Here is a 17,328-nt window from a genome sequence, read left to right as displayed (position 1 = left end):
TGGAACCAAATACCTGCAGATTTGTAACGTTCAGTTTTAACTATCCTTTCAATTAAGCTGGGGCCGCGGTGGCTCAGTGGTAGAGCGTTCATGGTGCATGGGGCTCCTGGTTCGATCTCAGCTTACACCAAGTAAACTTTGTAGTTGACAAACAACATGTGCCTGGGTTTCCTCGGGCTTCTCCCGTTTCCTCCCACTCTTCATTCCACCATTTCATTCATTTCTTATCATTACCGTCTCCTTTAACATAGCCGGCATAACCGTGGGACGTAAAACTCGAAGATTTCATTTCATTTTTCACTTAAGCTTGAATTTCATTGCATTCAGTTCTGAGTTTAATCTCAATCAAAATGGATCGGTGGCTCAAAACAGGGTTATTAAAGGTTTCAGTTATTTGTAACAAACCTTCGATGTCTTCTTATGTGGCTGAAGCAAAAAATGTGCCCTATGAAGAGCAAATGACGGTTCAAGATCCTGATGTGAGTCCAGCATCCAAAACAATGCATAAGTAACAAACGTAAATACGATAAGAGCAATTCAGTCATGAGCTTTATGGATACTCAAAGCTGCCCTTAATGTGCAATATGGGGTAGAGTGTAGAGTTGTACCTAACAGTTCCATGGACCATTTTTCTTCCTTTCTTCAACAGCTTGTGCATATTTTAAAAGTACATTTTGCCCATAAATACAAATAAATATATAATAAAGATGTTAAAAATACGAGTATCGTTGTATGTGGCACCTGAACAATAGGACCTTTAAAAAAAAGAGAGAGAGAGAGAGAGAGAAATCCTGGACCGTTAACTATTACATACTAATTAAGTTTCTGAATGATCTCGTATATATAAAAATTACAATTCATATATCATATTTATTTTTATATCAATATTATTTTCATATTTTATCTTAATTCTCTTAATTAATTTCATTTCAAATATTTATACACTTCAACGTCGATAATAAGAGGTACATTCAATTAACGGCATAAAATTGTTTAATTTTAGGTCCTTTTGAGGCCATTGATACGTACTATACACTAAGTTGAAGGTTAACAAAATCTGTGTTATTTTATCGGGCAAAACTAAGAAGATTGTGAAGAGGATATCATTATGACATTTACATAATTGCTCTTTTAAACAAGAAAGGAGGGACATTCCATGTCAAATCAACAAGTCATCAGACTTGACGATCTTAGATTTTTGTAAAAATAGGTGTACAGCTTTAAGACAGTGGGAGATGAAAAAATCCCAAATATTACCTCTACCCCCTGAAAGTGTCTCCATACAGGGTGTTCAAAAATGTCAAAAAATTGCAATTTTTTCAGTTGCAGGGATCATTAAAAATTGTCATAAAATGGTTAATATTTACACTAGGGACGTGAAACAATCACAATTGGAAAGCTTAAAGATTGCTCTACAAGTTGTACTATATTAAAAAACCTATAAAATAAAAAATAACACTTCAAAAATTCAAATTAAGATTTGAATTTTGAATTTCCCATAGAAATGTCCCTCTGAATTTGTTCAAAATTGTCCAGATTGTAGTCTCATATGTGTACTAAAACACCACAAAGTTGTATTTTGGGCACTCAATGGGATCCGATTCAAAATTCAACATAACCAAGCATTGCACGACATTGACCATGTGAATATCTGGGTTCAGATCGATAACCATTTGCCTGGAGCTATTTACCTGCAGCATCAAAGAAATTTATATTCAATTTCGTTTGTTTCTTGATGTATTCATTTGAATTTACACAATTATCCACCTTTCGAGTTGTTTAGAGAGGCTTTACGTTTCCTAACAGTACTCAATACAAGTCATTATTCTTTTTAGTCAGTATGGATGTTTCTAAATTTATATTGGCTACATTGATACATGTTATTTTCATTCCTTTGTTTCAGGATTGCTGTCACAGATATGTGGAAGTAGATAATTGAAATAGGAATGAGAATTTATTGACTAATTGTTTGTGCTGAAAGTTTGAAGTGATTGTGAGCAGTGTCACTGTGTTTCATAACACATTTGATACAAATATTGTAAAAGGGAGGAAAATATATCCCTCCCTTTCATAATATGTTCTGTAATAGCAATCCTGAAACAAAGGAATGAAAATAACATGTATCAATGTAGCCAACATAAATTTAGAAACATCCATACTGGCTAACAAGAATAATGACCTGTATTAAGTACTGTTTGGAAACGTAATACTTCTCTAAATAACTCAAAAGGTGGATAATTGTGTAAATTCAAATGAATACATCAAGAAACAAATGAAATTGAATATAAATTCCTTTGATGCTGCAGGTAAATAACTCCAGGCAAATGGTTATCGATCTGAACCCAGATATTCACATGGTCAATATCGTGCAATGCTTGGTTATGTTGAATTTTGAATCTGATCCCACTGAGTGTCCAAAATACAACTCCCGTTCTCCCGTTTCCTCCCACTTTCTTCATTCCACCATTTCATTCATTTCTCATAATCACCGTCTCCTTTAGCCTAACCGGCATAACCGTGGGACATAAAACTCAAAATTGAAATATCGACAATATCCAGAACAAAACACAATAATTAACATCACAACAAAAACTAACACAAGTAAAGAAATTATTATATTAAGAATAAATTCAAAGATTAAATGTCATTCATGTTAACTTTGGTCACAATCTTAGAAGGAACTAATGTTTTAATTAATAGCATCCATTTGCTTTTAGTATACTTTGAAGAACGTGCCAAAATCCAGCTCATAAAAAAAAAAAAAAAAAGAAAGTGTTGCGGTTTGAACAAAAGAAGTTCTTATCAAGATCATAAATGTACAAATGAATCATCTTCATAGAATTCAAATAAGTGCAAATAACAAACGAAATCATAACAGTATTTACAGTGAAGTGTAATAAAAATCAATTGAATCTATTCTTTCTCGGATGCTACAACATTAGTTTAAGTTACATGACCAACGAATTCTTTCAAGTTCCATTGAAAGTTATAAACCGGAATACAGTCTTGCGCGTTGCTTACTTCTATAGTTCTTTGTTTCCTATTTGGAGAATTTGTGCCATCTATGGAATTTCTACAAAATCCAATTCGAGGGAAATTAGATCTAATGAGTACATGCTTCTTAAGTGTAGTACGATTACTATTAGTGTTGTTACCAAGATTAGATTCGGTTACATTACCGGAACACGCTAATTTAACATTACTTGGAATCACACTTTAATCTCACATGAATATTTCGAACTTGGTTTCGATTAAGGTTAATTTGGTTCAGGTTAGTACTGTATTGCACCATTGACGGACTTTCAGAATTTTGCAATGTCATACCTAGATGATTGAAGTCAACGCATTGCATCACGTTCTGTAAAAGCACCATCGGATTGTTCACTATTATCATTTTGGTCTTTTCGTTGAGTGAACATTTCAACTGCTCCAATTCAATCGACCAATCACTACAAGCATTGGTGGGAACACAGGTTCTCTTTCTGAATTTCACGAATACTAGAATCACTTTTCTACCTGCTAGATGAACCAATGTCGTGTACATATTAAACGATTCTATTATATTCATCTCCAGAATATTCATCTGGATATTTATTCATCTCCAGAATTAATATCATGTTGAATATACCGTGAATACAAGCAACCAATAGCATTCACTAGACAAAGATGACCATGACTTTTTGCATATTGATACATACTAAAATCTTCGTTACATGCAGCATCAGTAAGACAATCAAAAACATTCGAATAAAGAGAGATGTCGGGATAATTTAATCCAATCAATATCGCAGTATGTTTTTGCGAACACTCAGCAAATTTCATCCACACATTTAAATCAATGATGTCATATTTCTTTGTTGATGCAAATTTAGGATCTATATTCTCTATAGTTTCTGTGGAAGGTTCAGGTTCACTTATTTGGGTAGTGTGATCATTAATTATAGTTTCTACTATTTCAACGGAATTCTGCACTTCAGTGAATCTACGTATAATCTGTTCCATTTCAAGGTCACTTTGTTCAATCCGTTGATTTGTCTGATTAATCTGCTCTGATAAATGTTGACTGTTAATGTCGATTTTGTTGTCGAGTTGTTCCATTTGTTCTATTTGTTGATTCATTCGCTCACCAAAATATTGCCTCAGTTGTCCAATCTGCTGTTTAATTAGGTCAGCTAGGTCAAGAGAGTTCATCTTCCTATTACCATTTGATTTAGTTGCATTTTCAATATCAGGAAGACTCATTTTGATATTTCTGAAAAATTGTCTTCCACTCCTTAATAAAGTATATTCCGTTTTGATGTTTTTAGCAAAATCACTACGTAACCTCAAAATCAATCTGCGATCCTGGAGTTAATTATCTAGGAGATTGCTTACTTAACTTCACACAAATCTCCTAAAATCCTGAGGCGGTAAACCACCAAATTTATAATACGTAATCCTGGAGCGGATGACGCCAATTTATAACGTAAGGTCCACAGTTCATATATTTATATAAACAAGGTTACTGATTTATCAAAATTTGTATAAATACTATATCATGATATCTCCTTTTATTATAGTACGTAACAAATTAAACTTTTACATCCTTAAAAATTATACATGTAGTTCTCACGAGATGGATCTTTTTGTTATGAATTATTTATTTTTCGTTACTATGACAACTAAATTCACATCGTCAAATCAGTATCATAACAAAATATCATTGCAGAACAACAGATAGGAAATTAGTTCTATTTCTCTTTTTTATATTCTTATTCTTCCTTTCTTGAACAGCTTGTGCATAATTTAAAAGTGCAGTTTGCCCATAAATACAAATAAAGATATAATAAAGATGTTAAAAATACAGGTATTGTTGTATTACAAAATTTGAATGAAAAAGTAACAGAAGCATCTTTCATTAACTAAATGCAGAGCTGTTGAAAACTCTTTGCGTCTACATGGGAGGCCTTCACCAATCCCTCCTTCTCTATACAGATGTCAGGTAGTTTTCTCGCGGAAAAGCTTTAAGCAGGCTCTTTGAACCAAGAGACGAGGTAAGAGTTTGCTTCATCAGTCACTACTTCGAGATGGAAGAACGTTTGAGTGATCAACAGTGGCTGTTTAGGCTTTCCTATCTAGCTGACATATTCGAGAAAATGAATGAGGTCAATCTGTCCCTTCAAGGAAAGAACGCAAATGTATTTACAGCAGACGACAAAATCACGGCTTTTAAGAGGAAGTTACACTTCTGGATCAGAAGTGTCACTCAGTGTGAATATGACGTATTTCCTACATTGGAAGATTTTCTTGAAGAGAACGAAGGGAATCTCGGAGAATTCGACGACATTAATAAAGAATTTATTGAACACTTGGAGAATTTGCTGCACACTGTACATTAGTATTTTCCAGCAAAAGAAAATGAATATCATCAATATCAGTGGGTAAAATATCCATATGATATCCAAGGAAAGCCTCCTAGCCTCAGTGTTGATGAATACGAGAAGCTAACTGACTTCACGTCCGATTCATCCCTTTAAATCCAGTTCAAGAAGCATCGAAGAAAGCTATTGAGGTGCTCCTTCCTTTTGTAAATACCAGGGGTGGATCCAGGACGGACTTCTGGGGGGAGGGGAGGCGGTGGATTGTAATACTGCTACTTAGAGCTACTGTTAAGAGCTCTAAACTCTGGGATGGGTTTTTGTTTATACATAAAATAAGAAAGTTTTCTCTTCTGGGGGACAATCGCCCCCCCCCTGGATCCGCTCCTAGTAAATACCTATTTATGTAAAACTAAATTTTCTGTGTTTGCGTCCCAAAAAAATCAAATACCGAAACAGACTGGACGCGGAACCAGATATGAGATTTCAGCTTTCTGCTGTAAAACCTCATATTAAAGAACTCTGGAGGCGCAAAAACTGAAAAATTCGCAAATAACAGACAAACACACACATACATACATACATACATACACACACACACACACAGAGAGAGAGAGAGAGAGAGAGAGAGAATTCAGTAATGAACTTTTTTAATGTCGTTGAAAATACTGAGAAATTTTCTCCCTTTCTTAGTGTTAGCTTTTAAACCGCATTCGATATAGATTTCTTAGAAATCGATTAAAACTCACTTTCCATTTCAAGTCTTCCTTTTTGAAAGAGAGAAACACAGGAATGATTTCCACATCCTGTAACGTAACGAATTATGCATTGATAACGAGAATGAGAACATCCTGTTTCTTCCCTCGCATTACGTTTGTTAATTAAATATTTCAGCAGCATTCGATCTCATTTCTTCCACGTACCAGGATATGTTAAGAACTAGAGTAATGGTGTTGGTGACTCATTTTCATTAAGATTATGCTAATGATTTTAAAAAAATAATTATCCTTATTTTCTAAAGTGTTACTTGTGTGTGTATTTTTTTCTAAAAACCAAACATTGCATATACAGTAAAATCTGTTTCAGTTGTGTCGGACTAAACTTCTTCATCTTTAAGGGGGAAGAGATCAGTCCAATGGTGTATGTGGTTAATGGGACTTCCACATCGGAGTCCTACACTTTTCGCATAATTCTTTATATGATTTCGTAGCTCAATACAGTGTTTTCTTAAAGTACTCTCATGAGTACTGGGATTTGTGTGAATTTTTCGAGAAATTACTTGAATATTGGTCGGTTTGCCTTATTGGGTGAACACACAAATTCGTATTATATTCTTGTAAAATTTCATCTTCAAAAAACTAGTTGTTTAAATACAATTCATAATAGAGGTTTCTTTTTTCTCTTCTTAAAGATTTCAGAATATAGCAATGAAAACGGAGAGAAAAATACATTGGGGACAGATTATGGAGAATAGGGTCGAGAAAAAAGTTCTGGAAATTATCTCTATTCCCATCCTGAGGCAATATTTGTTACAATGACCACTTTAGGAGAATCCTTTCTTGCACTAAAAGGAGTGCACCTAAAAATCCGAACTCTTGTTACAACATTGTAGTTCTTATTTACAATATATATATATATATATATATATATATATATTAGGATGGTCATCTGTTCCCATGTATTCTTTCTTCCTAAGATGCAATGACAGCATTCCAATTGATTTACATGAGCTGAAAATTCACATTTGTAACACTTCAATTAGTACAATGAAGGGCGCAGTATTACATAAGTTTTTTTTAAGGCTTTTTCTGTGTGTAATACGGATTTACTGTGGATCGAGAGCAATGACGTCATTTCATATTTTGTTTGAGAGAGGGCAGGAATAAAAGTGAGAGGGAACGAACGGGGATGCCGTTCCCCTACTTTCAGAAAATATTTATGACATCACACCACTTCCTAAATAAAATTACAATGGGCAAATATAGGCACGGGGGACGGCGTGACACGGGGTCCACCTACCTTTTCAGATCCATTTTTACCACTGGAGGGTGCAAGACTGTCCGACATAAATAGATGTTGATGTTTTTCATTAGTATATTATTATATAATTGATTTAAATTAGTAGATCTCAAATCCTGGGGCGGGGTTGATCCTCCTCTGAAGGCCCTGTTGAAAAACAGTCCAACGGGTCAATGGAAGAGCGGCTCATTTCTGGTGCGCGGGTTTCAGGTTCGATCTAAGATCTGTAAGTTTATGTGGAAAGCATTTACATGTGGATTTTCTCGGTTTCTTCTGTTTCCTTCCAACTTCTTTTTCACATATGCATTCATAATCATTCGAATATCAGAAACCATTCGTCTCTTTTAGCTAAAAGGACTTAAGCGAGGGACGTTAAACTAGAGTCTTCACTTACTATTCTGGATGGAAACTCTACTCACATGGAGCTGGCAAAGTAAAGGCTGTGTCCAACCCTCGAAATGCCTTGGGATTTCCCTATATAATAACATGGCATATTTCTTTCCAAAATATTATGAAAACTATTTATTTTATGCATTTCAAAATTCGTCCAAATGTTTGTTAGTATTAATATTGTATGTTCACTTTTACTTTTTCTTGCTAAGGTAATATTAGAGCGCGCTAATTAAAAATTAATTTTCTTCCATATCAAAGCTGTTTAATATATGACCCCAGATTTTGCAACAACGCAGAAGTTTTCTTTCATTCTCTTCCCCCCCCCCCCCCCGCTAGGTCACGGCGTGAACTTTGGGTTGTCCCCGCAGATAAAGAAACCGATGGAATGCAGATTGACAGCAGATAAGAGCAAAGTCTGTTTTCTCTCTCTTCATAGATCTTAAAGATTTCACTTATTCGAAAAGATCTCCGCGAATAGTTAACTCTAGAGGCATGTTGGAACAAACGACATACGAAAGTTTCAGAAAATCTGTCTATGTTGCTTTGAAGTAAGGGAAGTGTTCATCTTATAAAAGTAGTTTCAAACTGTGTAGTGTAGAGTGAACTCGCTTATTTGTCGCATCAACTGACAAAAGTTTACAAAGAGATCAAAGAGGATTTACCCTGTTGTGATGTATAGCGAACTGCAAAATGGTTAATATATGTGTATGAAGAAAACGATCGAGAACTGCTTTTCGATATATCGTATCGTTTTTGCGCTATGAAAATCAATATTGAGAGGAAATAGCATTAAATTTCTACCAGTTCCGATTTTCAATAGAGAGATAGAGATGGAGTGCTATATTTTCTAGAGTCGTTGAATCAATTCGTTAAAACCCTCGTCGCTAGCTGCTATAGTTTTTGATTTATGGCCAGTAAGTGGTCGATCTCTACCACTTCCGATTTATATAGAAGATTAACGGAGAACATGGAACCTATTCTTAGGACGCTAGATAGATTCCGGAAAACCCTTCTCGATATCTCTTACCAGCAAGAATGATATCTATTTCGTTCAGATATTGTTTCTTATGAGACGAGAAATAAGATTTTCTTGTCTCGGCTCCTAAATTTAATGGGTTTCGTCTCGTCTCGATCCTCAAAGACTTCTTCCACGCTTGTCTCGAAATTTTATTGTTCCGTTTATGAAAAAAAAAAAGATGCCCTAATTTTTTCCTTAATTTCATCTCGAAGTTATCAACCGTTCCGCGTCACGATTGGTCCACAAATAATGTGGTATACTACGTAATAACATTTAAACCACACTTATTATTGGAGTAAATTGTGTAATGACTTGTATATTTTAAACGTAAATAAATGCTCTTCATTGCTTTCGTCCCATCATTTTACCACTTTGTAGTTTTTTTTCTTTTTTAACATATGAATCACACAACACGGAAACAGTGTTTGAGATGCAAGACTTGGGTGAATTTGTGTTGCCCACAGAACTCGAGAAATTTCTCGTCTCGAAAACGAGACGATAATTGTTGTGTTGCTTGCCTCGTCTCGAATTTAGAAATTTGCTTCTCGTGTAGTTTTCGAGATTATAATCAAGACGAGATGAGAGATTTCTGGTCTCGTGGACACCACTACGTTCAGAATAAGATGAACTGGTGGACCTGCGCGAAGTGCGTCTGTAGGTAGCAGGTCAGTTAGCAACGGTGGGTCTGCGCGTAAACTAGAAGTTTATCCAACCACTATGTGAACTAGAAATAAAATATACATTTCGAATTTCTAAAATTTAAATACATCTCGAATAAAGATAAATATCCAATTTCTGTTTTTCTTACGCCATAGTAAAATATTTTCCAGTATAAACTGCCAAGGCACTTGTAGAGATGTTAGTTTCAAATGCAAATTACTTGTACTAGTATCTTTGACACTTTCAAGAGGTCAATCCTTTAGGAGTTCGTTGAACAATACGACTAGACTTACTAACATCTTACGTGTTTTTATTTCTGTGATAATTCAGGTTTGAACTTCCTATAAAGTATTTTTACTTATAATATTGATTCAAATGTTATCAAAACCAGTGGCGTATTTAGGATCTTGTTTCGGAGGAGAAGGCTTGAGAACCAGTAGGAAGCATTTGTGTTGTACGTTTAATGAGAAAAAATAATAATGAAATTATTTCGGAGGGGGGCTTGAGTCCAATAGCCTCCTAAATGCGTCATTAATCTTAACATATTTATTATAATTATTAATGCATAAATGTAAATTCCCTTCATAATATTACTAAGTACTTAGGTTCATTGCATTGTTCACATAGAGCAATATCATGGCGATGGAGCAAACTTTTCAATGATGATCTCAGTTACATGAACTACACGTTATCTGCCTACATAAAGAAGTTCTTAGTTTCTGAGTTAAAAGGTTTTACCCGTAAATTTTTCAAAACAAAATGGCACCTCATTCTTGTTCTGCACCTCTATCTAATTATTTTATAAGGAGAGTATGAACTGCGAAGATCTGTTTTCGACGCAAGTGCTATATTAATAAGCTGCGAACTAACTATTTACCTATCTTTCTTTTTATCTTTTAAAAATTAATAAAATCACACTATGGTTTGCCTTGTCATTTATTTATAATAATTATTATTTTCCAATTGTACTGTGAATATTTAAAAAATATATTTTAAACATTCTACACAGAAGAAATCGCTAATGGAAGATTTGATACCACGAGACTTATATGGCTAAGTTTTATCCCGCGAGGTTTTGGCCAAGCTAGATTTAATCCGACAAGATTTCGGCTATGCGAGATTTTGTTCCGCGAGGTTTTTGCCAAGCGAGAATTTGGTTGAAATGGTTCACCCGCAAATCATCAACAGATCAAGTATTAACTCTGTTGTGATGGATGGTCAACTACAAAATAGAAATACACACGAATCTGGATATATGGACTAATATAGCTTTCTGTGCATATATTTTATTGATTCCGTGCGATTTGTGATTATTCCAATTTGGGACAAGTTCATGTATCGACCAAATTTGATTGAGAGTTTGATAAAATCCCTCAGTCGAAAATAATAATTCCAGTTTGCGACCAACCGATAATTGGTTCTTTAAATGAATCAGAAGAATAGAAGTGATACAAGTTGCCAGGTATTTTTCCCTAAAATTATTGTGTTATGAACTACGTAGGGGAAACAAGGATAAACGTCTCTGTTCAAAAGTGACGTAATTGTAGATTCCTAAGATGTAACGTAACGTTGTTCAGGAAACTGACTCAAAATACTATACAATACACGCACACATATTACAAACACACACACACACACACACAGATCTATCTATCTATCTATATCTATATCTATCTATCTATCTATCTATCTATATCTATATCTATATATATATATATATATATATATATATATATATATATATATATATATATATATATATATATATATATATATATATGTATTACAGGTTTTCTATATATATAATTCTGTAAATCGTGTTTTCAGTCAAATTTAAGTAAAAAATATTTCACTTGCTTATCCTTGGAATACCCATATCGGCTTCAAATGATCTAGGCCCTCACAAATATTGTAATATTTCTTTCTTTCTGTTGTATATTACTGTTACGCACATGCATGAAATGCCATGATTTGTTCTTTCATCTTCCCAGATATTTCTTTTAAAGTTTTATGTTTTAAAGTTACTTCCGTATTTTAGAAAGCAAAATATTGATGATAATGTTTTTATTTTTACGTTTCCTCTGACGTGTCTACCTTTTTCACCGCGCAAGAATCAAGATTTAGGATCGAAAATGGTTGAAACATGAAAATAGGGAAAGTGCATCCTGTTTGACAAGGTTTAGTATAAAGTACAAGTAAATGATGTGAAGGTAGATAAGGTTGTCTCATTCTTGACAGCAGCCAGTCTTGCCTTTCGCAACTCTTTTTTCTTCCGACCATATGATCAGGTTATCAACTAACATAACTTCGAAGATATGCATTCTACACATTATTAGATGAACGATCTTATTTCATTTCGTAACTTGTTTCCCTCTCCTACCAACGTTTTAAGATCAGTGAGAAACAATGGTGTGAGTGGATCAGGAGAGCGTGTTTATTTCTTCACCTCCACGAGCAGGAAATGAAACCATGCTGATTCTTCAATACCTGCATTTGTGTATATATTTGTTTCCAGCGTTGTCTCATTTACTTGTAAAAAATAATATTAATGAACTATAAGAGCTAGTTTAAAAATAAAAAAGTGAACATGTAGTATTGGGGTAGGTTAACATCTAGAAAAAGTTTGAACTGCTTAAGACAAATAGTTTTCATAATATTTTGGAAAGAAATTCACCATGTTATTATATAGGAACTGATGATCTCAGCTGAAAACGTTAGACACGGCCTTAAAGGGGTACCCCTACAGGCAGACAAAAAAGTTAAATAAAGTCTTTTAAATTTACGCCTCACGTTTATACAGTGTAGGTTGAAAGAGACGGTGATAATAAGAATGAATAAAATGGTGGAATGAAGAAAGTGGGAGGTCCTGGAAACAATTTACGTAAACGAACCTATGCGCAGATGCGGGCAGTTTTGCACCTGGTAAACATGAGAACAATCATAATGACAATAATTATATAACTTACCAGGTGTGTTAGTTGAAGTTTGCCGGTTTTACCGTTAGATGTCTCTAGCAATATGTATACATTTCTATGGTGCGGCATGTACGTCATTTGTTTCTGTAAACATCAACCTTCAAAAATACACAAGTCACATTCGGCCAACAGAATAGCGTCAGAGTTGTTTACCTCAATAAATATGGCGAGTTTCATTCCAAGTAAATCGCATTTGCGGCATGCATTTCTGTTCTTATTTCATCAAAAGAAAAAAGCAGCTGAAGCTCATCGGTTGCTGGTAGAAACCTACGGTGAACATGCTCCAGTGATTAGAACATGCGAGATATGTTTTCGGCAATTTAAAAGTGGAGATTTCGATTTGATAGACAAGGAACATCCCGGTGCAGCGAAAAATTTCAAAGATGAGGAATTGCAGGCGTTATTAGATGAAGACCCAACCCAATCGCAAGCAATATTAGCACAAACACTAAATGTGACTCGAGGAGCAATTTCCCAACGTTTAAAAGCCATGGGAAAGATCCAGAAGTATGGAAAATGGGTGCCACACCAACTGACGGATAGACAAATGGAAAAGCGAAAAACCGTGTGTGAAATCCTGCTTCAACGGTTCGAAAGGAAATCATTTTTGCATCGAATTATCACGGGGGACGAAAAATGGATTTATTTTGAGAACCCGAAGCGAAAAACATCATGGCTTGCACCTGGTGAAGCCGGCCCATCGACGGCAAGGCCAAATCGCTTTGGCCGTAAGACAATGCTCTGTGTTTGGTGGGACCAGTGTGGTGTGGTGTACTACGAGTTATTAAGACCTGGTGAAACAGTGAATACGGATCGCTACAGACAACAAATTATTAATTTGAATCATGCATTGATCGAAAAATGGCCGGAATGGGCCCGAAGACATGGCAAGGTTATCATGCAACATGACAACGCGCCGTCTCATACCGCTAAACTGGTGTAGGACACATTAAAAACACTTAATTGGGAAATATTACCGTACCCGCTGTACTCTCCAGACCTCGCTCCGTCGGACTATCACCTTTTCGCCTCGATGGGACACTCACTTGCAGAGCAGCGCTTCGCTAATTTTGAAGACGTCGAAAATTGGCTCGTCCAATGGTTTGGCTCGAAAGAGAAAAAGTTTTTTTGGGATGGTATCCATGATTTGCCTAAAAGATGGGCAAAGTGTGTATAATTCAATGGTTATTATTTTGAATAAAGAAATTGTGAGATTTCCTGAATATTAACTGTTTTCTTTCTGGAAAAAACCGGCAAATTTCAACTAACACACCTGGTATAGTCCTTCCATGCACAGCAACTGAGTTGCACCACTAGTATGAACGGAGATATAATGCCAAGCAATTGATAGCAGACACCGACACTGCTTTATCTTTCAACATCCACATATTTTCTCTGTAGTGGGAACGGGTTGCCAGGACATAAGAAATATATAGCATCTAGGTACTGGGTTATATTAGGTGTAGATCCGTGGCTTTAATTCAAACCACAGTACCTAGTACCGAGAATCAACCCCGGCATCCTGCACAGACAGCGAAGTTCTAACCACTTAGTCATGAGAAATTCAATCTTTATATGTTTGGCTTTGTCAACAACATATTTCCCTCCTTTACTTCTTTCCTTAGTGGTTGAATAATAATAATAATAATAATAATAATAATACTAATAATAATAATAATAATAATAATAATAATAATAATAATAATAATAATAATAATAGATCTCAAAATGCTTCATTTGGCAACTACGGGTGGCTGGAAATCGGGTGATTAATATACAAAGTACAAAACATAATAGAGGACTAGTTAGCTTCCATGGGCACGTCTCACGTTACAGAAACACCACGATTATAAAGGTAACTTGGAAGATGATAGTGATATAAAGAAGCAGGCAACAATTTGTTCCTGGTATAATATTCGTTCGTTATAGGGATGATAGCGCATTTTAACACAAAATATAGGCATAATCTATAGTTGTTTTAGGACAGTCGAGAACTCGAACAGACGAAAAATGTATAAGGTGTAAAAGAAGGTAAATTTTAAGCGATAAACAATTGTGCATTTTTCGTCTCTGATCAGTAATGCAACTAAGTTTATATTTTTCTTATAAAAAAATACATTGCTAACATCGTGCGTTGGCGGCCCACTGCAGTGTCTCCGTACGAAAACTTCCATTTTTAATTCAATGCTTCTTCACAAGTGTCGGATACTGAGAGACTTGTATTATTTTAGTAGAACTATTTTAGTAGTAGTAACTGCAGTTGCTCCGTACGAAAGCTCCAATTTAAAGCAATGCTTCACAAGCAGTGGCGCAACTCAATTGCTGCGTATGAAAGAGAGCTTATATTTAACTGTATCACTCCTAATTCTGAAATTTTGAAATCTGTTTCTGCTCAAATACCTTTTAAAGGAAACAACCAATTACAATATTGTTATTGTTTTTCCAATAATGATAAAGTAGGCAAGGACTAAATTCATCTTTTTCCTTCGTATTTCAGAACTGCGTCCAGTGACTCCGCCAGAGGAAGGTGACCACCAACGGGAAGAAAAACGTGTGGTCACTGTAGCCAACACTGACCTTCTATTCAGCCTCTTCAAGGGAATCGAGGAAGATCCTCAGAGCACCAGTAAGGTCACGGTAGTCAGGAGAGGAAGGTGAGTAACATTTTATTATTTATTTAAACAATTTTTCAGATACTGCCTGGAAATTAATTTATACAAGAACTATAAACAGTGAATAACGTGGGATAAAATGAAAGTAACACAGCCATGGCTAGTTATAAATGTATCATCCTGGTGTTTGCTGCTATGGTAGCTACTTTTTCGAAGCAAAATGTAGGGGCACTTTATGCAGTTAATGGAGTGCAATGGAGAATAAATGTACAAGCAGTCCATTATATATAATGTAATGTAATATACGTCTTTCTAGTGAAGAGCAACCCCTAGTAGCAGAGACAACTCGCAAAACACTTGCTGTAAGTTTGAATTGCAAGTCGGCCAAGTTTGCATTCAGCTTGATTGGAAAGCGTGCAAGCATGCGTCAAGCTGAAATCCAGTAACGAAGTTGCATGGGGGCAACCTTGCATTCACTATTCCATTCAAGCTTGATGCTAGCGTTTTACGCTTTCGGGAAAGTCAATAGCCAATGAACAGCCAGTGATACTATGACGCTCTGCGAAGGATCTAAAGAATCGCTTAAAAGTACAAAAAAAAAAAAAAAAAAGGAAGATTGTATGAAAGCACGCGTTGAAAGTGCAACTGTAGAAAGTCAAAAGTCAAACACACACCTGCTACTTAGGACCATATTTATCTTATTGATGAAGGAAAAGCGAAACAATTTAAACTACATAGGCCGTTTATCAAGTAATCCTAATCCTATCTGCTGTATATATAAAACTGTATAAACTCACTCACTCAGTGACATAAAATACCGGGTTTTCCCGGTTGACGTGGAAACTTGAAATTTGACACGATTGTAGCTTTTTGTCGGGACTAACCGACAGAAAAATTACCAAAAGTGAATATTTTTAATTTTTGTGGGGTCTAAAGGGAGGATGAAGAAATTCTCCATGTTATTTAAATGTGCCTTTTTGGACCTATGTAGCTATAATCTCATATTTTAGGTACTCGTAATTGAAATAAAAACTTGAAATTTGGTATACTTGTACGTTTTCATTAGCGTTACTTAAGGAAATTACCAAAAATAAAAATACCAACTTTAGTGAGGTTTTATGGGCCATTAAAAATCTTCTTGGTGTTATTTATAAAGCACACCTTCTAATTCCACAATGTTTAGGCATTTTCGGCAGAACTAGAATTATGAAATTTGGCAAGATTGTAGCCTTTCGACGGTAACCCACAGGAAAATCGGCAAACGTGAATATTTTTATATTTTTTGATAGTGTAAAGACGGAATGAAGCAATTCCTTACGTTATTTAAATGAACGTTTTCTTGCGATTTAAAATCTTATCTTTTAGGTAATTGAAATAGGAAAAGAAACTTGAAATTCGGTAGAATTTTGGGTTTAAGGAGGCCGTAGGCCGAACTACAACGTATAACGGAACGTATTCGTTACAGTTATTTTGTGTCATATAATAAGTCCATATATTGTGAATGACATAACAAAGGCAAGTGTAAAAATAAATTATGAGTGAATAAGCAGAGTAAAGGAGGTCGTGGTCGGAGGGCAATGCACCCAGCTGGCCAAAGTCTGGTCCATATAAAACCAAGACGCAGTGTTGCCAGATCAGTCAGTTGGAAAAGCAGGAGATTCGAAGATAAAAAAAAACAGGAGAAAGGAGTAGACACATACAGTGGTGGCGTTTGAATGTAAATCAGGAGGGCAATAAAATTTGCCATTATTAAGGGGGCAGTAGTCAAAACAAGCAGTCCAGAATTCATTTCCGATGAACTACGTTGAGTTAATGAAAGGGAAAGTCCCGATTTATATTAATATTATTTGATACACACGTGTGTGAAGTAAAACATAGTGAAAGAGGAGTGGGAAAATGTATTTTCATGCACGTAGCGATAATGTAGCTATATGGTACAGCCACACGTGATCGCGGCGTAAGACGATTTCTTGCTTACGATCGTGGAGAAATGATCTAAGCCACTCTTCCAACCCAAGTCCCAATCTAAACAACCCTTTCTTGTAAATCTTACAGAAAGTCAGAATATAGACAAATCCTTTAGAAGATGACGTACAGTTGTATTCTTTGGATTCATATGCTCTACAGAGCTTTGAGTATTATAACAGAGAAATTTCATCTTTTCATGTGAGGAAACATTGAAAATTCAATATTGATAATATTTCTTAAACTTCTCGAAGTAAAGAAAAAGCAGGAAATTGTTCAGTTTTCATGTTGTTTCGGAGTAAATCAGTAGAACGTAGAAAAAGCAGGAG

General features: G+C 35.2%; 1 protein-coding gene across 1 annotated transcript in view; it reads left to right on the top strand.

Moving 5' to 3' along the window:
* LOC145671996 (uncharacterized) overlaps positions 1 to 17,328 on the top strand; it is a 197,049-nt gene that overhangs the window by 86,705 nt on the left and 93,016 nt on the right. The window contains exon 3 of the mRNA XM_081741178.1: positions 14,920 to 15,076. Within this exon, the coding sequence (XP_081597304.1) occupies positions 14,920 to 15,076 (157 nt within the window). The remainder of the gene's footprint in view (positions 1 to 14,919; positions 15,077 to 17,328) is intronic.

The sequence above is a fragment of the Thermobia domestica genome, chromosome 15 (assembly GCF_964235325.1).
Source record: "Thermobia domestica chromosome 15, izTheDome1.hap1.1, whole genome shotgun sequence".
Lineage (NCBI taxonomy): Eukaryota > Metazoa > Arthropoda > Insecta > Zygentoma > Lepismatidae > Thermobia > Thermobia domestica.
Note: the sequence above shows the minus strand (reverse complement) of the source record. Positions and strands in the feature narration are given on the sequence as shown.